Here is a 22,220-nt window from a genome sequence, read left to right on the forward strand (position 1 = left end):
AAATGGTATTTTGTTTTCAAATGACACACACAAACCATCACATGAATAGACATTTATAAGAACCAGTTGAACACTGATGTGTTCAATGTAAAACACCATGATGTATGGAAAACACTTCTTCTCCATTCATCATAATGACTTAGGCTTTTTTTTGTTCAGTGTTCACTTGCTACAGACAGTACATACATAAGTGTGCTGTAAAATATTTGAGAATATTGTTTTTATACTCAGAACACACGGTAACAAATACATTTTATTTTTCCCACAAAAACAGTGTACATCCCATACAGAAATGTAATATATTCACATATATGTGAGACACTGTTAAATATATTGAAATATATTTTGAAAATATATTTTCAACATGCATAAAAATTCAAGCATAACAGTTGATCTACATGTTGCATGTATAAATATGTGTGCATGTATGTGACAATATTTCATGCCTCATGTCATATGAAAATACATGAGGCATGAATAGTGTCACATTGTCACAGATGGTGTTGGGTTATGTTTCAGTTTCTTGTCATGTGCTTCCCTGGTTTGTCATTTCTTGTGAACCTGCCATGTACTCCCCTGTTCATGTGTCTTGTTCTCATTGGTTCATTGTTTTGTTCACAGGTATATGGTCACTGTCTCAAAGAGCATGCACAAAGTCCAAATTAAAAAATTCCCCATCGTCTAAATGAAACAATTCCCCATCGTAAGTACACATTGATGGCCTAAGACACGAAGCGAGCGGTTTGTGTGAGAAAACGAACAGTATTTATAGTTTTTAACTCTTGTACACAACAATGAAAAACCCCTTACAAAAAATAACTGCAGTACAATGAAGTACAACTGCAGTAAAACTGCAGTTCAAAGCAGTATAATTGCAGTACAATGAAGTGCATCTGTAGATTTGCACTGAAGTATAACGAAGTATAGATACAATATAACTGCAGTACATTGAAGTTCAACAGCAGTAAAACTGCAGTACAAAAAGTACAACTTCATTATAGTGAAGTATAACTGCAGTACAACTGTAGATCTGCTGTATAATGAAGTATATTGAAACCAGATTGAAACAATAACACTGATGCACTGATATGCATGTGAAGACTTTAAATGCAAAAACCTCATCTGACTTTTTTTTTTTAATCAGGCTCCTATGTTTAGGTTTAGTAATTTCACTTTAATGGCAATGAGGTCATTTTAGTTGTCATTAAAGTGAAATTATTGAAACTAATAAAGGAGCTTTATAAAAATAAAAATAAAATAATAAAATAAAAAAAAGCTTATTTAAATAAATAAAAAACCTTCAGATGGACTTTTTGGTTTTTGCATATGAAGTCTTCATAGGTCTACCGTTTGTACTGCAGTTATGCTGTTTTGTAAGACGAACTTTTTCACCCGCCCGCATAAATTGCCCGCACGTGACCAGATCTTCTTCCTTCGCGCGGTCGTTGTCCTCACAACGAGTCTCGAGATCAGCTGATGCTCATTACGGGTTACGGGTCAGTCAGCGTATTTTCCCGTAGTGTCTGCGGTTTGGTTGATTATTCACTGACGACATCATTCATATACGTTCATATTTGTGGACTATCACAATTAAAACACAAAGACATGACAGAAATACAACCCGTGGTCATTCACAAGTGGAACGGAAGAGAGGCGTTTTCTGGAAGAAAAGAAGTTCAATAAGCGAGGTTGGCCTTGTCAACTCATTCAGTTTAGCGGTGAGGACAACGTGCTGCCAATGCCCTCAAATCTGTTTATTTTAATTTTAGAGATATGTAAAAAGACTTTAAGTAACGATGTTATTCAAACCGGTGTGAGCAAGAGGAAACGCGCTTACTGTGTTAGTTTTACACTGTTTTGTGTTCTGTTTGCAGCATTAGGCCTATTTCATGTTTTTATCACTGTAACTTACACAAAATTCAGTTTATTAATGATAATGATAATTGTACTCATCTTTTTTTATGTTAGCCTAAATTGGTATCACTTTATAACAAGAACTAACTATGAGCAATACATTTGTTACAGTATTTGTAAGTTTGTAACTTTAAGGTTAATAAAAATACAGCTGTTCATTGTTAGTTCATGTTAGTTCACAGTGCATTAACTAGGCTAATGTTTACAAGGTTTTAATAAAACATTAGTAAATGTTGAAATTAAAGATTAATAAATGCTGTATAGGTGCAGTTCTTTATTAGTTCATGTTAACTAATGTAGTTAACTAACGAACCTTATTGTAAAGTTTTACCGTTAAATTTCTTTGGAATATCAGACACTACTGGATATACATAAAAAATACAAGCAATTATGTTCAATAGTTAATTGACATTAATGTGCAGAAAAAGATTTTTTTTTTTAAATACTTCTTATTGTGTGATTGCTATTTTCAGGAAAATGCTCTGGTAACAACTAAAAACAGAAGATTTAAAAATGTAGGCTAATCCAACAGAAGATAATGGGTGAAACAGATCGATGCACTCACAGTATTTAAAAATGATTGTGTCTTTCTGCTTTTCTTCAGAAATGCATGTCATTGTGCAAGTTGTGTAGACTGTCAGTGGAGTGATAAAAAGATCTCAGATTTCATCAAAAAGATTAAACGAACGTCTTGGATTGGAACGACATGAGGGTGAGTAAATAATGACATAATTTTCGTTTTTGGGTGAACTAACTACTTTAACTACCGTTCAGATATTTCAGTATCGATATTTATCGAAATATCGATATTTTTGACAACACTTCTATAGAGTAGTATTGTATCCTTCATATCTCCAAAAAGTCTTTAGTTTTATCATATTTATAAAAGAAAGATAGGCTGTACCGAGTCTTTCCGGAAAAAAGCGAGCGTCTGGAGGCGGGCCGTGTTAAAGCTGTGCTGCTAACGCGTCGATTGCTAACATAGACAGTATATGATTGCTAACAACACACAGAGACATTTGAAGCAGTTTTACTCACCACCTGCGACCGCGAACCTTTATCATTGCGACTGCTCGATCCTTAAGCATTAGACGATCTGCAAATCCATCGATCTGGGCTTTGTTTATAAAACAATCATTGTCGAAATGCAGGGAACAAACAGTCTTGCACATCTCCATTTATGCCCCGGAAAAACAAACTCCATCCACTGTTCCTAACGCTGGGTTCTTTGGGAAGCTAAACACGGTAAGCTTTCCCTCACATCCAAAAACACACTTTGAAGAGACATTCTTGAACAAATCCTATGCAGCGCTGCCGATGATTTCCTGTTGATGTGCGCGGTCTCGCTCTCCTCTGGTCGACGTGTGCGCGGGCGAGCTTTTCCGGGAGAAATGCTCATATAAGGAGTTCCTCTCTGGTCTACGTCATTAGATCCATGATCGAAAAAAATCAGCCGAAACTTGTACCAACCCGGAAGTAAGATTTTCGGCACAGAAAATTCTCTGTTATTCGTCTAAAATATTTTTTTTAAACTTTGGCCATGTTTAGCATGAGAATCCATCTCTTTAACACTGTAAACAACTCTGAATGCATGAACCCCCCCCTTTAAGTTAATAGTCTATTCGTGTCTCAGCTGCGAAGCTGAGGTCATGTTCAGCCTCGCTCGGTGCGAGCCTGCGAGGGCATGCACGGTGAAATGATAGTGTCTGACAGTTATAACTTATTATTATAACTATATGACAAAAATAATTGTCTAAATTATGTTGCATATTCCTCAACAGTTCTTGTGATGATATCACTAGTTGACAACATAGTACTATTTTCGGAAATCATAGGCTATGATATTGCGCAGGTGCACGTGATGCAACGCTGTCAGAGCCGACAGACTCGAGTGTCAGACTCATTTCAGTGCAAAATAATTAGGTCAAAAATGATTTAATATACTGCAAATAGCCTACTAGTTGTTTATGTTTATTTATAATTCATTTAGGCGGAAATCACACAACGCACACGACACGTCCAATTCGCGCACTAATGACTCCTTTGAACCGATTAATTTTAATGAATGGTTAAAACAACTGATCTTTCCAACAGTGAACTCAGGAGACGTCTGAATCGGTGTATAACTAATCAGTAACACTTTATAATAAGGTTCTATTTATTACATAAATTACATAAAAAGTACAGTTTGCTAACTCAAGCTTAAACTTTAAAATAAATAAAACCACTTTTTTAAAAAAAAGTAAAACATTTTTCCACACAGTGCTATCAAGAATCGAGAAAAAAGAGAGAAAAAAGAATCGGATCGATAATCAGAATCGTCAGTGGCATTATTATTGATAAAATGTTATCAAATCCCATCCCTATGTGAAGACAGTAAAATTATAATTAAACATTAAAGAACATGCATGTTTTTTTAATAGTTTTTTTTAAGATTTAAAAGATTAAAACATTTTGCTAACATGCTCTTATTGTGTGTCACTGTCAGTCTTGTTACATCAGTGCAAAACTAGGGTATGCAGATTAATTATTATTATTATTATACATCATTTATCAGCATGCATTGATTAATCCCATGGCATGTATAAAAAAAATAAAGTTAGTCTGCACCCCTGCCCCCCCGACACTGTCACCTTTTTTAGTGTGTGGAGTTTGCAGGTATGATTTTTATCCATATCTTTCACATCTACTGCAGTCAGATTCACCCGTTTTCACTCTGAAGCAGGGCTCCAGACTAACTTTTCCACTGGTTGCACTGCTGCCACCAACTTTCTCAGTTGGTCGCACCTGCATATGATTTGGTCGCACCTTCTTTTTTGTTTGTTTTTTGCTACATGCCATGGGATTAATCAATGCATGCTGATGAATAGTGGTCTTAATCTGCATACCCTAGTTTTGCACTGATGTAAAAAGACTTGACAGTGACACAAGACCTCATGTTAGCAAAATGTTTTAATCTTTTAACTCTCAAAAAAACTATTAAAAAACATGTATGTTCTTTAAAGTTTGATTATAAATTTACTGTCTTTACATAGGGATGGGGATTTTATCAATATCAATGCCACTGACAATTCTGATTATCGATCCGATTCTTTAACGATTCTCTTATCGATTCTTGATAGCACTGTGAGGAAAAATGTTGTCATATGCTTTTCAAAAAAACAAGTGGTTTTATTTATTTTAAAGCTTAAGCTTGAGTAAGCAAACTGTACTTTTTATGTAATTTATGTAATCAATAGAACCTTATTGTAAAGTGTTACTGATTAGTTATACATTGATTCAGACGTGTCCTGAGTTCAGTGTTGGAAAGATCAGTTGTTTTAACCATTCATTAAAATGAATCGGTTCAAATGAGTCGTTAGTTCGCGAATTGGACATGTCATGCGTGTTGTGTGATTATGGACATGGACATCCAAGATTTGTGTCAACACAGAAAACATTTCATCATTGGATAGTTTTTTTCGTTTAATTAAAGTGTTGTTTTATGTCAGCTGAATGTCCGGAATGCTTTTCAGAGAAGATAAGGCAACTTATTTAGCACAATTCACCCAGCGGTAATTCAGGAAAAAAAAAATCTCCGAATGCTCCACATGAAACTTTGGTCTTCCGACCTTTTACCACCGTGTCGATTTATTTTGATTAAAATGTGCGAGGGAGAGAGAGCAAGACAGCGCTTAGTTTGTAGACGGTGAAGTCTTGTTTACACTTTCGCCTGCTCCGAAGAGAGTGTGTGCGCGCGCAACCGGGTCTCTCTCTCTGCTCGTTCAGTTAAACATGAAAACATGTAACGTTAGTTCATCTACATTACTCACCGATCAAATAAGTCTTTGGCGGGACAAAAATTTATTTTGGCGGGCGCTAAAACAAGTTCAATGCAGGAAAATTCATGCGTGAATTTAACTGAGTTGTACATGACCATGCACTCGCACAAATGCGACCACATACAATTTTAACTCGCACATTCTCAAAAAATGGTCGCATATGCGACCATTTTGGTCGCAGTCTGGAACCCTGCTCTGAAGGAATCACTCACATTTTCTGTGCACTTGTAATGACACATCAAGGATGTTAAGAGGCTAAAAGCAGTTTTAAAACTTGCCCCATTGAAGTCAACAGGGTGCAAATTTTAAAAATAGAATAACTCGGTGTAGGCAACACCGATTTGTGTCGTTGTTCTCTGTATTGACAGCACTCCAAATGTACAAAAAAATGAGCTCAATGTTAAAATTGACCGGAGTTCTCCTTAAACTATTACTCTAATATTAAAAATGGTTGATATTTTTTGCAAAAACATTGATGCATTATTATTATTAACTAGAACTTTTATGACTCTTATTATTTTCATATTTCCTTATTGTCCGTGCAGAGGCCATTTCATTTCATTTTATTTATTTTTTCTTTGTGAGGTGCATGTTATTCAGACATTTATTTATTGTTTACACCAGGGTTCGAATTACGGGGGAGCTAAGGGGAGCTCGGCTCCCCTGAAAAGGACCTGGGCTCCCCTGAAAGCCTACTTTGAGACATTTAGGGGGAGCTCTAAAACACTGTCCATTTTTTGTGTCGCATATAGATTTTGATTTTCTGTACATTTCTTGTACATTCTGTACAAGGGAAAACTCCTTTTCTCGAGAATATTGAAGCCTTTATTTTAAAACTCATTGCAGCAGCACAGACGAGAGCATCAGAGCTCGCGCGAGCGCGCTGATAGGCTGTGCTGAGGCAACTGCACAAACCAATGGCGAGAAAGCAGAAGAGCGCGATCCAATAGGAGCGCTTGGCACCCTGCCAGACTCTGCGCGCCAAATAGAAGAGTATAAATACAGAGAAAACTCGCCATATGACAGATCTAATCGACTGAAGCGAAAACACCTGACGTGAGAGAAATATCACGGCAAGGCAACGCAGCAGTACTCGTTCCTTATCTCTAAGGGAACCGAGGTTACGTAAGTTACCAAGTACGTTCTGTACTGTTTACTGTAAACCTATTGTTTTAAATGCCCGAACATGCACCAAAAGCGTTAAAGTCAGTCAGGGAGGATCGGAAAATAGGGCTCCCCCGAAAGCCACTTTGTAATTCGAACCCTGGTTTACACCAAGATGAAGACAATGAAAGTCTCACAGCAGAGAGCACTTATGGAGAAGATCCAGAAAAAAGACTTGCCACAACCATACAAGGACATACGGGAGGACATATCAGACCTTTGAGAATTTGTTGTAGAGAGTAAGATCTGCACAATATGTGCCTTATTATTTACGTCTCTTAAGATCTAACATTTTAGGAATATTTTATATTTCTTTTGCAAATTCCTTCGTACCCTCAATGTGAAGTATCTTGTTGATTTTGCATTTAAGAAATGGGAAACATGGAAGAGTCACTTCGTGTTATTCAACAGTCTATTGCGGAGCTTAAAAACATGGTAACAGCACCTGGACAGTACCCAGTACCATCAGACAATGCAGCCAACACTAGTGTAAGTTTCTCAGACACCAAATCACTTAAAATCTTTCTTTTGATATGTAGTTTTCTTTGACCAAAAAATAACTTCCTTGTTTTTGATTATCCTAACTGTTCTAATACTTTTCAAGTTTTTTAAAGGAGTCATACCCTAGTATTACCTTGGATACCTGCTGTATTATAGTCTTTCAGGCCCTTCTAAAAAAGAAAAGTGGAAAAAAAATAAACACAGAGCTCCTCAGACCCTTATTTCTGTAGGCATTATTGTCTCGCGAGATCTGATGCGATATTTTGGCTGTCGTGGACGGTCATTTTAATAATGCAAATGAGGGGCGCGTTGATTGGTTGCAGGAAGGAGGGGGGTTGACACCGCATGTAACGCTTTAGCATATTATTACAAACTGACATCATGGCGCAAGTTGTGAATGAATGCGACCGGCTTCCCGGCCAGTGTATAAGTATGAGGCTCCGTTTAGGGCTTAAATCAAACTTCATTCACGCACACATATATGAAACACGCTTGCATATATAATAAGTAGTCACACATACATGTATATGAACCCTCACGCACATAAAGTTACTCATATGAGACACTAGAGGTGGGCGATACTCCAAATTTTGGTATCGATCCGATACCAAGTAAATACAGGGCCAGTATCGCCGATACCAATACTTTTTAATTTTAAAAGCATGCACTTGAACTTGTATGCACTTTCCTGTGCTAGAGCAGTGTGTCATGATTTATGAGGTGAATGCATCATTAATATGCTAAATCTGAAAACATTTTCATGACTACTAAATATTTTGTGATTTGTGCTCTCAATTAGCCTGTAATTATTAGTCAGTGACTTTTACAAAACTACCCTAATTATAGTAAAAGTACTATTGTACACTAGCCTACTGTTCAAAAGTTTGGGGTCTGTAAGATTTTTAATTCTCTTCTGCATTTATTTGATCAAAAATACAGTAAAAACTGTAATATTACAATTTAACATAGGCTATCTGTTTTCTATGTCATACTAAACTGTAATTTATTCAATTGATCAAAACGTAATTTTCGGCATCATTACTCCAGTTATGATGATAATTAATTTGAATATGCTGATTTACAGCTCAGAAAACATTTCTTATTATCAATGTTGAAAACAGTTTCATATTTTTTTGTGGAAACCATGATGCAGAATTATTTGATGAACCAAACTGAAAGAACAGCATTTATATGAAGTAGATTTTTTTTAACAGTGAAAAACCCTTGACTGTCACTTTTGATCAATTTAATGCATCGATCCTTGTTGAATAAAAATATTAATTTCATTTTAAAAAATCTTACTGTCCTCAACATTTTGAACCGTTATATACACTTTTGGTTTGTTTATTGCTAAATAACTCCCGATTGTTTCTGTCATCTAAGCAAGGCTTCGTTTCCCAAACGTGCCTGTGAGCTCAGTGAAGCACCAGCATCGAACGCTCTCTGTGATTGATTGGTCTCGTCTTGTATCCAGATGACTAGGAGAAAAAGTTCTATACTACACAATTATCCGCTAACATTCGCTTATTTTTCCACTTAGAAGCTTATTTTACGCACTGAATTGCGTGCTAAATTAATAAAAATTACTGGTAAAAAAAAAAAAACCACACATTTGGATCGATATTTTTATGTGAGGATCGATCCTTTTCGATACCACGTCAGTATCGAAGTATCGATATTTTAGGATCGATCCGCCCACCTCTATGAGACACGAGCACAGCACACACACACAAATATAAGACGTGAGCACACACACACACAAACTAGACGGCGCCTCATATCTAAGCGTTAGGCAATAAATAAACAATAACCGAATTCATGATGATCTCAGTCATTTGTTTTTTGCAAAGTACGTTAGCAGCCATTCCCCATACCTCGAAGCTAATACTCCCGCCAGTGTTGTGCCTGAACGCGTTCATTGAACGATAGTTCATCAACTCGTTCATATTTTGGGTGAAAGTGAACTGAACGTACCGCATTACTGCCTGATGAACGTTACTGTGAACTCGTTCATTCTGGTGTCTGTGAACGCCACGCTCTCTCAGTTTAACTTCGTTCAGTAGGATGCCAGATTTCTATAAAGCCTTCCAGGCGAAAACCCACCTAGATGCTGTTTGTTACACACAGTAGAGCAATAAAAACACAGTCTCACCGTTTCAATTGCAGGCAATTTTGTTGGAATGGCGCTTTTCCCGAGCTTCGATGCCAACTTCGCCTGATATTGCCCCAAATTTGTGAAGGATTTCGGCGTACAATGTTTAGCACAAACACGTAACGATAAGCCAGTGGGAAGGGTTGAAGGAACCGCGTCATTAAAAATTTATTTAATCCACTGGTCCCTGATAGCTAGGTCCGTTCTTGGTAGAGAAAACACATTTACATGTTGATTCTGGCAGTCAACCACAGAGCAACTCACGTGTGCACTTCGTTTCTGCATCTTTCGCGACTGAATATGAGGGGGAGAGGGGAGAGGGTAAGGGCGAGCTTCCTGCTGCGCTGTCCATATATGGCATATCCTCCCCCGTCGTGACGTCAAGACAGAGAAGAAATCAAAGGGTGTTTCTCAAAACCAAGAATGCAAAGAACGGACTTGTGTTCTTGGGGAGAACGCTCTTGCTAGTTGTTCTTGGAAGAATGAACTCACAAGGTGACGAGCACACAGAACGCCGCTGACAGTTTGAGACGATGTGTTCTTGCTGGTATTGCGCAATAATACCCCCGCACAGACACCGTCTGCAGTACCCAAACATAACGAGAATTATTGACGCTAACAGCCAGGCTTTATCGCCCAAGCCTACCCCTCAGCTCAAGGGATTACTCTACAACTGTACACTATGTAATGTATATTCATAACAATAAAGCTACCTACGCTGAAGATTCTCACTTCCGAAAACGTTTGAGCGCATTTTCGAAAAATGCCAATATTTGAAATCTACACAGTTGATTTCTCGCATCAAATGTTCTCAGAAGTGAATTTAGCGATGAAATTGTAGAAAAACGACTTGCTGTATTGACCTCTCGTTCCTCGAATGCCGAAATGAATGCTGGGATATTTCTGCCGTCAAGTTCACACAAGTTACCAACCAATGCATCCTCGGTAAAATGGGCGTGTCAAGAACACTTCCGGGATTTTTAACCGTTCTTGCCAAAATGCAAACTTGTGTATTGGGACGGTACTTGGGCAGCGACTGATGACGTTTCACAAGTCCACAAGAACGCAAGTACAGACAAGAACGCATATTGAGAAACGGCCAAAATCTCGTATTTGAGTGCGCGTGCACGTGGGCTATTTTACAAACCCTGAGGTAAACAAACGCTTCACTTTTAAATATCGGCTTCCCGGCCAGTGTATAATCGTTAGGCAATCATAACATACATTGATTCTCGTGGAAAAGTGAAGATTGTAGGTGATCACTCCTTTAAGAATAAGCCTAACCCCAGTGAGTGTTTTTACAATATACAGACACACACTAGTGCTGGGGATCGATACAGATGTCCAGATTCAATTTGATTCCGATTAGCAAGATTTCAATTTTTGGTTCGATTTAATAATTTTCATAAAAAAAAATTGTGATTCTCAATTTATCCAGAATTGTGCATCTTTATTGTATTATAAAAAAAATAAGGTTATGACACCAAACACCATTTGATTTTTATGAGCCTGAATATTCGAATGCAATATTTTTGAAAAATGCCCATCACTACTTCTTATTTTTAATAACAAAGATAAAATAAAACGTTATCTGGTCATTTTTGTTGTTGTATCCTTAGGTTGAAATCTATCCTGGATCAGAAGTGTTTGTGTCCAGAAGTGCATGGAGGGCAGCATCATTCCAATACGTCCACTTCTATGGTAAGGTGTCTCCTCTGTAGTGTTTTTGACATGGAGACTCTTCTCCGAAGCAACCTTAGAGGTACATTTACAAGTACTAATAGTAATATACCATTATACTTTAAATGTTTCTTCCTACAAGTATCACTGTTTCCGGTATTTAGGTGGAAAATCCAAGACCGCATGCGGTGAAGAGGCAAGAGATGGCCTGGATCCAGGGAAGGTCAAGGCAATTATGAGTAAGTTTATTAATTGGTCTGTTTAAACGTATGACTGAACCATAGACTGCAAATATAGAAACCTCCTGTATTTGAGCCTGTCATAAACAGCCCTGAAAGAGACCTTTTGACGGGAAAAATTAGTGAAAAATTACATGGTTTTTGCTTTCTTTCGCAAATATTTTGTCCTCCCCCGAGAATTTTTTTGCATTCCGACCGGGGGTTAAAAAACGGGGGGAAAAATGTAATAGGTTATATTTACAGTACCAGTCAAAAGTTTGGAAACATGACTATTTTTAATGTTTTTGAAAGAAGTTTCTTATGCTCATCAAGTACAGTAATATACATCAACAGTAATATTATTAAATATTATTACAATTTAAAATAATTGTTCTCTTTTTTAATAAAATGTAATTTATTTTTGTGATGCAAAGCTGAATTTTCATCAGCAAGTACTCCAGTCTTTGGTGTCTTATGATCCTTCAGAAATCATTCTAATACAGTGGTCGGGAACCTATGGCTCGCGAGCCACATCTGGCTCTTTGGCAAAAATCATGTGGCTCGCGAGGTCTCTCACCCTTTATCAACAAACCATCGATGAAACAATTAAAACACATCAACAGATCGGCTCTCTGCAGAAAAAGCAGCCAATTACAATTCCCTTGTTGTAGTAGCCTACAGCCTACTGAAGTTAATGAAAAGTTTATGATAATAATAATATTAAAGTTGTACCGGCAAAAGTGCGTGTTCAGTGCTGTTCGCGAGTGTCACGAGTCACCACAGCAATCAACTAACCGCTTACGTTTCTGTGGTAACCTAAGTTACAGCTCCTGCACTGGGATTCAAGCTGGCGAAAACCATTCTAGAACAGCAGCGAAAATGTAAAAGTAAGCTTTATAAACTTTAATATATCATTTTATTTAAACGGGTGCTTTGCTGCGCAAGAGACATTTCACCCGCTGGTACTTTCACTTTTGCCGCAGAGACCCTTTATGTCCTATAAATGTGTCGTATTTTTGATAATCCGTGCAGATTTCAGATAACGATTCTGTTTAAAGTTATTAATAACAAAACATGAATGAATGAGAAAGAAAAGAACAGGATGTGCTTTATATTGAAATTAAATATTAAAAGTCGTGAAAGAGAACTGAACTATACTGACAGGATGCTGTGCGCGCGCTCCGAGCAAACACGGACAAGCACAGTAGCCTTTGTCTTCGGTTGCGCGCCTAAACGGCCAAATAAACACAGAAATATATCAAAATGCCAAGTCGAGTATTCACGTAAACACAACAGATAGTACTGTGTGCATTCACTCTCTCTCTCTCACACACACAAACACACACGCACACGCACACGCACACAAAACAGGATTTATGCTCATCACTTGGTAACTCAACCTCACAGTGAAAGCCCTGCACAATTAATTCCATATTGCCACTTATTTATTGTTTGCTGAATATTTGCTTGTTTTTAGTTGTCTATGGACCTAATAATTACTACTGTTGAATTTTTTATTGAAAAAAAGCATGTCTTTAATAATATATATATATTTTTCTACTGTGGCTCTTTTGGAAAAATGCATTATCCAAAAATGAAAAAATGGCTCTTTGGTCAAAAAAGGTTCCCGACCCCTGTTCTAATATGATGATTTATGATCAATGTTGGAAACAGTTGTGCTGCTTAATATTTTTTTATAACCTGAGATACTTTTTTCAGGATTATTTGATGAGTAAAAAGTTAAAAAGAACTGTATTTATTTAGAATAGACTACTTTTCTCACAATGTAAGTTGTTACTAGGGATGTTAACGATTAATCGATTAATTGATGATAATTCATTTAATCGATAAAACTTAAGCAGGTTCATGCTGCTCAAACCTTCATGTAAACACCTTAATCGATCCGATTGAGCTCGATCCGAATGAAATTTCGATCGGATTGAAAGGGGTGAAATGCAATGTGGCGCCGCATGATTAACATCGCGCAACATCAGCATCACACGTGCACACGGAACACACATGTAGGAAACCTTGTGAATTACAGCCGTTTCACACCGCAAGCGTGAACGGTGCATATTTTTTCAGCATCCATGTTAATCAATGAGTGCATTTACACTGCGAGCAGGAGCGTCGCGTGAGCAGCAGTGAAGCGGTTTCGGCGCTGAGTCTATTTTTGCTGTGCAGCTCACGCTCAATTAAAATGAAAGCACACTTTTGATGGACAAAATAAATGTGATTTCACACAAAAACGGCCTAAACTGCACATAATTTGCATGTCTAGTGTGTTAAGTTTTAACAGAAGTGTTTGATGTCAGAAAAGAAAATGAAGACTCAAAAATATTTCTAGAAAATGTACCCATTTAAACTTGTCTTAATTATTCAGTTTGGGTAAAACTATATAGTTTTATAGGTTTGGCCAGAACCTAGTGGCCTTGACCTTGGTATTTGGGGGGCCTTGTCATGGAAAAGTTTGGGAACCCCTGATATAAAGTAACACTAGCCAAAGTGGCTATTATTTTTTTTATTATTTTATCAATATTTAATCAATTTAACGTGTTAACATTGACAGCCCAAATGTATTTATTCCATAATCTCAGCATTTTGTGCATAATCACATAGCCTTGACATCGCGATTGCGATATGATTAATTGTGCTGCACTAATGATTACTGAAGGATCATGTGACACTCAAGACTGAAGTAATGATGCAAATTCAGCTTTGATCACAGGAAATAAGTAAATTTAAAAATGTTACACTATATTCAAATAGTCAAACAGTTAGGCTATTTTAAACTTAATTTTAATTAACTGAGCATTGGTGTTTTGGCACAGAGTTGACAACTCAGTTGCGGTCCGTGCGGGCATGAATCTCAGAGTTTGTGGAACCATGTCAACTGCCTGTTGCTTGTTTATCTTTGTTTTCTTCGGAACAGGTGCTTGGAAATGTTCATTGTCACATCTGTAAAAACAAACAAAAAACAAAACACTTGAGCATGCTCATAACACATACACATCAAAAACACATCAAATAAACTGTAGGTATTATTATCATTATCAATCACTAATGGCCATGGATTAAAAAAGACAACAGTTGTTGTAATTTCATACAAGAACATGTACTTTTGTATTATGACGATGTAAACAATTGCATTTCATCAGTAAAATATAACGTCTGTTTACTCAGTATGATTCTCGATCACACTGAGAACTGAACGACACCTGCGTTCCCCTCTGCGAGGTGCTGGAGAAGGAGAGCTAGATGCAGCCACATTCCTAAAAAAACTAGGTTATGGACGCATAATGTATGTATATATCTGTTGATGGGCCATAGGACAGAGAAATAACTATTGATGGGCCGTAGACTGCGTCACCGCGAGTATCTGTTGATGGGCCATAGGCTATAGACCGCATGCATTTCAAACATGTACACCTGTATTCACAAACTTCTGTGCATAAGGCAGTATTTTAGCATGATAAGCAGGGCCATAGGCTAACCAAAATCTAACATTTTATACATAAAAATATATTGTCTAGTATTTAAACAGTATCACATTTTAACTGAAGCTAAAATATATTTGGACCAAATCACATAGGTTATATTTACATAGATATCCGCAAAGCTAAATTAGGCATAAGGCAGTATTTTAACATGATAATCAGTGTCAGAAGCTAAACAAAACTGAGCTAAATATATTGTGTATATTAATATGTTTAGTAACTTATCACATTACAAATGTTTACACCTGAGCATAGCTTACAAGAAAGTAAGGGACACTGTTAGGCAATATTTCCCATAAGATGTCAAAAGCTAGCCAAAACTAGGCACAATATAGTCTGAAATTTATACGAGAACTATATTATCAGGAGAAGAATTATATAACACCAAACAACTTACTCCGTATCCTTGGCAGGATCAACTCTCTTCAAAATACAACTGTTCGTCATCTTGAGTTTCAATCTTGCTCTGAGGAAAAGGTGAATTCTTCCTCGCTGTCCAGAATCCTCTGAAGGGCCTCTTTACCAGAGTAGCGTGCCATACTCAAAACGTGATGAACTATCAGTGAATCTGATGAAGGAAGTTCGTGTTTTTGTATCATTGATCAGGGGCATGTGTGATGCATATAGATCACCTAAACTATTTACCATGTGAATAGCACCTGGGGTATGGCGGCCTCAGCTCATTAGGGATGAAGGGAGAACGAAAAAACTGTACATCTCCATGGTTTCAAACGGATTACATAAAATGAGAATATTTGTTTTTGATATGAATTACTTAATTTAAAAGTAGACATTCCAAGCTTTATAAAGACATCTCTCATGAAAGTGTGGCTAATATTCGCTGAGTTACAGTTTATTTTCAGACACGTTTTAGAATGGACTTCACTGACAGAGAGATGGCAGAACTCGCATCATGTTTAAACCATTTCTGATGACCAACAAAAAACATATCTCTCACTGGTGGAAAAACTTGTAACTCCATTTGAGCTTGATTTGGTCAAAAATGTAAAAAATGGCATTAAAAAGCATTAGATTTAATTTGAAGATACCTGCTGAAACCCTGTTCTGTCATTAATTACTCACCTTCAAGCCCCAAAAAGGTAGTAAAGACATCAGTGCTTTGTGAAAAAAACATAATTTGGCACTTTATTTACATATAATCTCCAACGCTGTCATGATCCTGCCATCTAGTCCTTGAGGTTCTTTAATTCTTGAGGCAGGATCATGACAGACCCATGTTTTATGTGGACACACATTTCCTTTTTCTGGGCCATGTGCTTGTGTTGTCTCATCATCTAGCCCCGCTCTCCTTGTTATCCTTGTTTAGTCATTATTGTTTCCCCATTATCACCTGTTGCCCTCATTATTTGTTCCCTATTTAATCCCCTCATGTCTGCTGTCTTGTGTCGGTTCATTGTCATTCAATGTCAAACTTTGTCAAACATTGTCAAACATTATGTGATCACTCTGTGAGTATTCCTGTCAAGTGGATTGTCTAGTGTAGTTCTGATCTTGTATCTCCACTTGTCTTAACTACCACTTTCAAGCCCCAGAAAGGTAGTAGTGTAGAATGTCAATGGAGGGAGAGATAGCTCTCAGATTTCTTAAAAAAGATCTTCATTTGTGTGAACGGAATGTCTTACGGATTTGGAATGACGTGAGGATGACTAAATAATGACAGAATTTGCATTTGTAGGTAAACTAACCCTTTAACCATAACCACTGACATCTTGTATTGTTTTGCAGATGCTGTCATAAAACGTCACGAAAAGGCAACTGTTGGACAGTTGGGCCAGGCCATTAATTCCAAGTTGGCAGAACTGAGGTTCCAAAACAAGAAGAAAGAAACAGTTTTATAATTACTTTTTTTTATTATAAATGTTTTGTTCTACAACGTACACTGCACACATTCACACCCAAACATCTAGATACTTATTAAAAACTTATGATTTCAAAAGTTAACATAACTTCAACTAAATTCGTGTTTTCAGTATAGTTGTGTGCAATTTAGGTTGTAGAACATAACTCAAAGTATCCTCAAGTTGTTTACCACAGGCTTTATTTAGCTTGATTCATGTTTGAATCAATTCATGATTGATGTTTTAAGTGCAGTTAATATTATATGTACTTACTTTACCCTGTTTGTCAGCATCAATAAAAACATAATTTTGTGTAGTAGTGTGTTCCTGAATGCAATGTAAATATTTACATATATGGAGACTATTTGCATCAAGTGGGAGTAAATGTGAATATATTATATGAAAACATGTTTAGGTTTATTTACATATATATGAAGTATACTAAAAGGAGCACTGAATATTTGAGTATGTTTCAGAATAGATTTACATACAGTATACAGAAATCTAATGTTAACAAATATTAGACGTTAATATATGCACATATATTGCAAATTAATATATTTACATAGATAAGCATCTAAATGTATTTACATACAAAGGAAATTAATATATGTAAATATTTCCAATAAAATACATTTACATATAAAGAAATCTAATATGTTAACAAATATTAGAAATTAATATATGCACATATATTGCAAATTAATATATTTACATATAATGGAAATTAATATATGTAAATATTTCCAATTACAATATATTTACATATAAAGAAATCTAATATGTTAACATATATTAGAAATTAATATATGCACATATATTGCAAATTAATATATTTACATATAACGGAAATTAATATATGTAAATATTTCCAATTAAAATATATTTACATATAAAGAAATCTAATATGTTAACATATATTAGAAATTAATATATGTACATATTTTGCAAATGAATATATTTACATAGATTGATATCTAAATGTATTTACATATAAAATAAAGAAATATATGTAAATATTTCCAATCAAAATATATTTACACATATTTAATATATGTGAAAAATATTAAAAAGGGGCCAAAATCAAATATTTAAATATATTTTTAATATATATTTCAAAATATATTTACATATAAATATAACATATATTTTAATCTATTTAGATTTAAGACATTTAAATATATGAAAATATATTTATTATTAATATATTTCAATATATGTGTCTTCTGTATGGGATCCCAACCAACACAAAGTAGGACATACAGTGGTCTACATACAAAACAACAGAAGAATTTACTCTATACAGTTACAGTAATACAATAAAAAAATCGAGTGTTGGCATCCATTGCTCCACTGAAGAGCTCACCTGTTGCCCTTTTATGCTAAAGCTCTGATTGCTAATTGTAAAACTGTGTGACGGGTGTTTGCCCATGTGATGAGTCAGTGTGCATATTTGAATGGCTGTGTGTTCCTTGTGAAAACAAGAGATTTTCTGCATGAAAATTGTGCCAAAAGCAGAGAATTGTGTGTAGTGTTTTGAAAAAAGTGTGTTTTAGAAGTACAATTTGAGTGTAAAGCAGGAATTGTGCTTGTAGTTTAGCAGAATTGGCTCAGGGGGTTGGTGAATGAGTTACATGTTGTGGTCATTGTGTCTCAAGAACCAGTATTTGTGTGTAAACAACTGAGAAAAACTGTAATAGCATGCTCTACTTTTCATCTAGACACACTTTCACAAAAACTGCATCCACTGTCCAGTTTCAGTTCATGCAAAAGAGATTCACCCTAAACACAAAAAGATGAACATCCATTTGACTAATTTAGACGAACTGAACATAATGAAATTGCGTGCAAATGACAATGAAAGAAATTCAAGTAAAGTTAAAGTTGGCACAATTTAAACTGAACATGCTTCAACAAGGCGACATAATGAACAACACTCGTCTCATTCGTGGAGGTGGAAAAACAAGTTCTTTGTGACATGCAAGATTTATTTTATTAAAATTTAAATGGAAAAGAAAAGGCATGAGAGTCGGCTGTTTGTGTCAATTTACAGTTAAATATTTGACCACTTGCTTGAGCAACTTAAGTAATGCATGGAATAATAGCCCTACGTTGTTTAGATTGTGCTTAAACGTGCATACGTCCATTAAAGAGTGTATGTGTGTACAAAGAGAATCGCAATGCTGACAAAACTTTTTTTAAATAAAAGTTGCAGCGTAACTTCTGGATTTTAAATAAAAATAGTAAGTGTTTGTGGTACAGCCGTGAATCAGTTATTCACTGCAAACGCATCACAGGCCTATGTGAAGCACTAGCCTATAGCGCGTACTGCTCCTGCACCGCACACACACTGCACACGGAGTATGTGTGAAACGGCCGTTCCACCTACAGTTCTTAGAAACTTAGATGTGTCACGCACATTATATCTCTTTATTTCGTACAACAGCAGCACTCATCTTGTTTGTTTATAGGATGCCGATGTATTACGTATAATATAGTATTACGGATGCCGATGAAGACAGTCGTAAACCGGAAACTGATATGCCAACTTCTGACAATAGCGGAAGCTCGTCGTGACGCTTGTGCACGTAGCCCATTAGTTAAATATTTAGTTTCACCCGAAACATTTAGATTCAACATTTAGATTTAGATTTAACATTTAGATTTAGATTTAGATTTAACATTTAGATTTAGATTTAACATTTAGAATCAACATTTAGATTTAGATTTAGATTTAATATTTAGATTTAGATTTAACATTTAGATTTAACATTTAGGTATAATATTTAGTTTAATTTAATTTTTAATAATTAAATTTAATAATAATTTTATAATTAATTTAATAATAATTTTTAATAATTAAATATTTTTTTAAAATATATTAACTATTTAAAATATCTCTAAGTTGACAAATATTGTTGTAAATGTGCCAAAAAGTGACCGTCAAAAATTCATACCAGTTTTTTAAACATTGTTTGAAGCTAAATGTGACAAAATGTTGCTGTTATTTTCAGCGTGAGCCGCTTTACAAACGGCGCCCCATACAATTTGCAACCAATACATTTAATAGAAGTGGTTGCAACTTTAAATGTAATGGAAATAAAGCATTTTCAATATAACAATATAATAGCATGGGACACTTTTAAGAAAACAAATAGCCTACACAAACCAGTAATAAATCCCACTCTTTATACCCAACATCAAGAGGAATCGGTCAGGGAAACCTGAGAGAACGGCAGGTGTAGCTTTTAGCTTTAGGAAGCGGAAGTTCAAAGGTCATCAGTGAGAGTTCGAGTGCAGATCTGCTGGACACAGGTTTATCTGTCTCTAAAAACATGATCTGATCCACGGTCAGTGCAGGTGATGTCTAATCACTCCAACAATATTCTCAGGAAAGTATTAAGCAATAATGGGTCTTAACAATAGATCATTTTGTATTAAATCTGAAATGAAAGTAGACATTACTGAGAGTGTTTGTTCTGCAACAGCAATGTCAAAGTCAGTTTCAATTCAATTCAGTTCAATGTCAGATACTTTATTAGTGTGATTGTGTCTACAAACAATATTGTGAAATCATTACTAAACATACATGAAATATACAATATAACAACAACAAATATTAAAGCATTAGAAAAAGGTGTTAATCAATGACTAAGATAATATCAAAAACAATATGTCTGTAATGTAATGTATACTGTAAAATAGACAAAATATCAAGACAAGAACAAAATCAGTATTTGGTTCCCTTTCAGTCGCTCGTGTTCGCCGTAACCCTTCAGGGAACGAGGGTTACATCAGTAACCGAGACGTTTTCTCCATCACCTCCTTATATTGTCTTTTAAAACAAATACAGAATCACTGCAAACATTTCAAAGGACAAATAGAGAACTAGATGCGATAGAAACATGAGCAAATATCTATAATTATCTCAGTGAATGCTGTTCACTCAGATACACATGTGGAAACTCATTATGTTTGTTCCACATTTAAGAATTATAGACTAAGAATAATAACTATAAATTGGAAAAATAGGAGTTATGTAAGAACTAAAAAAGGTGAAATAAATTAAAATGGTTATATTTTAGCTTCTTCAAAGTATCCTGCAGTTTACAGAACTGTACAGTTTGCTTTTCCTGGAGACAATGTCTTCATGCCTCCATATGGGATGTTTTTTACTCAATATTGGAGCATGTTGAACACACACGACCACTGCTTCTCTGTGGTATTTGTTGTGCATTTATAAAAAGTATAATAATGAAAAGTTTCAAGGACACTTGCACATGTATGGTCAAACAAACAATACCTCTTTCCATCTACAGATGATCAGTCCATCCAAACACACACCCGTAAGGGACGATCAAATAGGGCTGTCCAATTAATTGAATTTTGATTTTGATTTCGGCTCCCAACGATCACCAAAATAGTACAATCGTGTAAAAATGATTATTTTGCCATGTTCTGTTTTGAAAGAACACTCTTATTTTGTCTTGTGTTCTGAATGACAGGCGCACATCCGCCCCTCCCGAAGCCGTGAACTCTCTCAGCTTGAATGTTTAAACTGATAAGACTTAAAAAGAAGTGAAAATGATCAACTTTAGTTTCGATGCAATGCTGGCCTGATTGTGCAAGTGACAATTCCGTCACGTCCCGACACCTAAACGCGAGAGTGTTGTTTCGACGCTTGCTTTGTCCAACCCATTTTGAGAGACAGAGAGAGAGAAGACGCGGCGCCGCTGAACACTCACGCCGTTTTGTGAAATTGCGTCTTGGAGAACGTTTTAAAATGATTGATTTGATTTTATAATCTGTGTGTATTCATTTAGGCGACTCATACAATCTACATGCTAAAGTGAATCAATGTTTGCGGGGGGAATTTCCCGCATTATAAGTGGTAGACCTGTGGGAATTATTAAAATACGCATTGAAGTATTGTCTGTTATATTATTTATTTTAATAGTTAATAGATTTTTTAAGAATTGTTGAAAGGTGTCTTTTTAATAAATGCAACACATTCCCAAAGTCATGTGAAATAATAGTGTTACATAAGCGTGATTTCAATAGTGACCAAAATAATCGTGATTATGATTTTTTCCATAATCGAGCAGCCCTACGATCAAACTCGACTCGCTGTGTTCAGTGTAATACAGCACGATCACTGTGATCAGTGTATGAGCCGCTGACTTTGACTTCTATCATAGTTCCTCTCCCTGTTTCATCAGGATTTTCCCTCCAATGCACTTTATATGTTTCATCCGTTATTTCCTCACTGATTTCCCTTTCTTCAAAGATCAGCCCAGAGTCTCTCTGAATATCTTCAGTTTCCACTTTGTATAGTTTCAACAATTGTTCCAGTTTTTTCTCTATGGCACAACACCAGTTTGTAGAGTCCTCATTATCAATAAATAATTTTAATT

The 22,220-nt window shown here is 35.8% G+C and overlaps 1 protein-coding gene across 6 annotated transcripts; it reads left to right on the forward strand.

The window, feature by feature from the left end:
* The first annotated feature begins 281 nt into the window (after window positions 1-281).
* Window positions 282-17,122, forward strand: LOC309502764 (uncharacterized protein). 6 transcript variants are annotated; one of them, XM_082175271.1, is made up of 7 exons: window positions 282-294; window positions 622-703; window positions 2,519-2,626; window positions 7,270-7,388; window positions 11,172-11,253; window positions 11,397-11,471; window positions 16,694-17,122. In XM_082175271.1, the coding sequence occupies exons 4-7, from the start codon at window positions 7,272-7,274 to the stop codon at window positions 16,804-16,806; spliced, it is 387 nt and encodes a 128-aa protein (XP_082031397.1). In that variant the 5' UTR covers window positions 282-294; window positions 622-703; window positions 2,519-2,626; window positions 7,270-7,271; the 3' UTR covers window positions 16,807-17,122. The 6 variants fall into 6 exon arrangements, with proteins under 6 accessions (XP_082031397.1, XP_082031400.1, XP_082031396.1 ...); XM_082175270.1 differs by lacking the exons at window positions 282-294; window positions 622-703 and adding an exon at window positions 1,533-1,718; XM_082175274.1 differs by lacking the exons at window positions 282-294; window positions 7,270-7,388 and having other exon boundaries at window positions 382-703.
* Window positions 17,123-22,220: the final 5,098 nt, after the last annotated feature.

Source organism: Leuciscus leuciscus (assembly GCF_965113295.1).
Source record: "Leuciscus leuciscus genome assembly, chromosome: 1".
NCBI classification, from domain to species: Eukaryota; Metazoa; Chordata; class Actinopteri; order Cypriniformes; family Leuciscidae; genus Leuciscus; species Leuciscus leuciscus.

Coding starts and splice junctions, on each gene's coding strand:
- LOC309502764 (XM_082175269.1), top strand. CDS start 7,015: ATGAAGACAATGAAAGTCTCACAGCAGAGAGCACTTATGGAGAAGATC. Junction 7,100..7,269: donor ACAACCATACAAGGACATAC/GGGAGGACATAT, acceptor TTTGCATTTAAG/AAATGGGAAACATGGAAGAG. Junction 7,389..11,171: donor ACAATGCAGCCAACACTAGT/GTAAGTTTCTCA, acceptor TTGTATCCTTAG/GTTGAAATCTATCCTGGATC.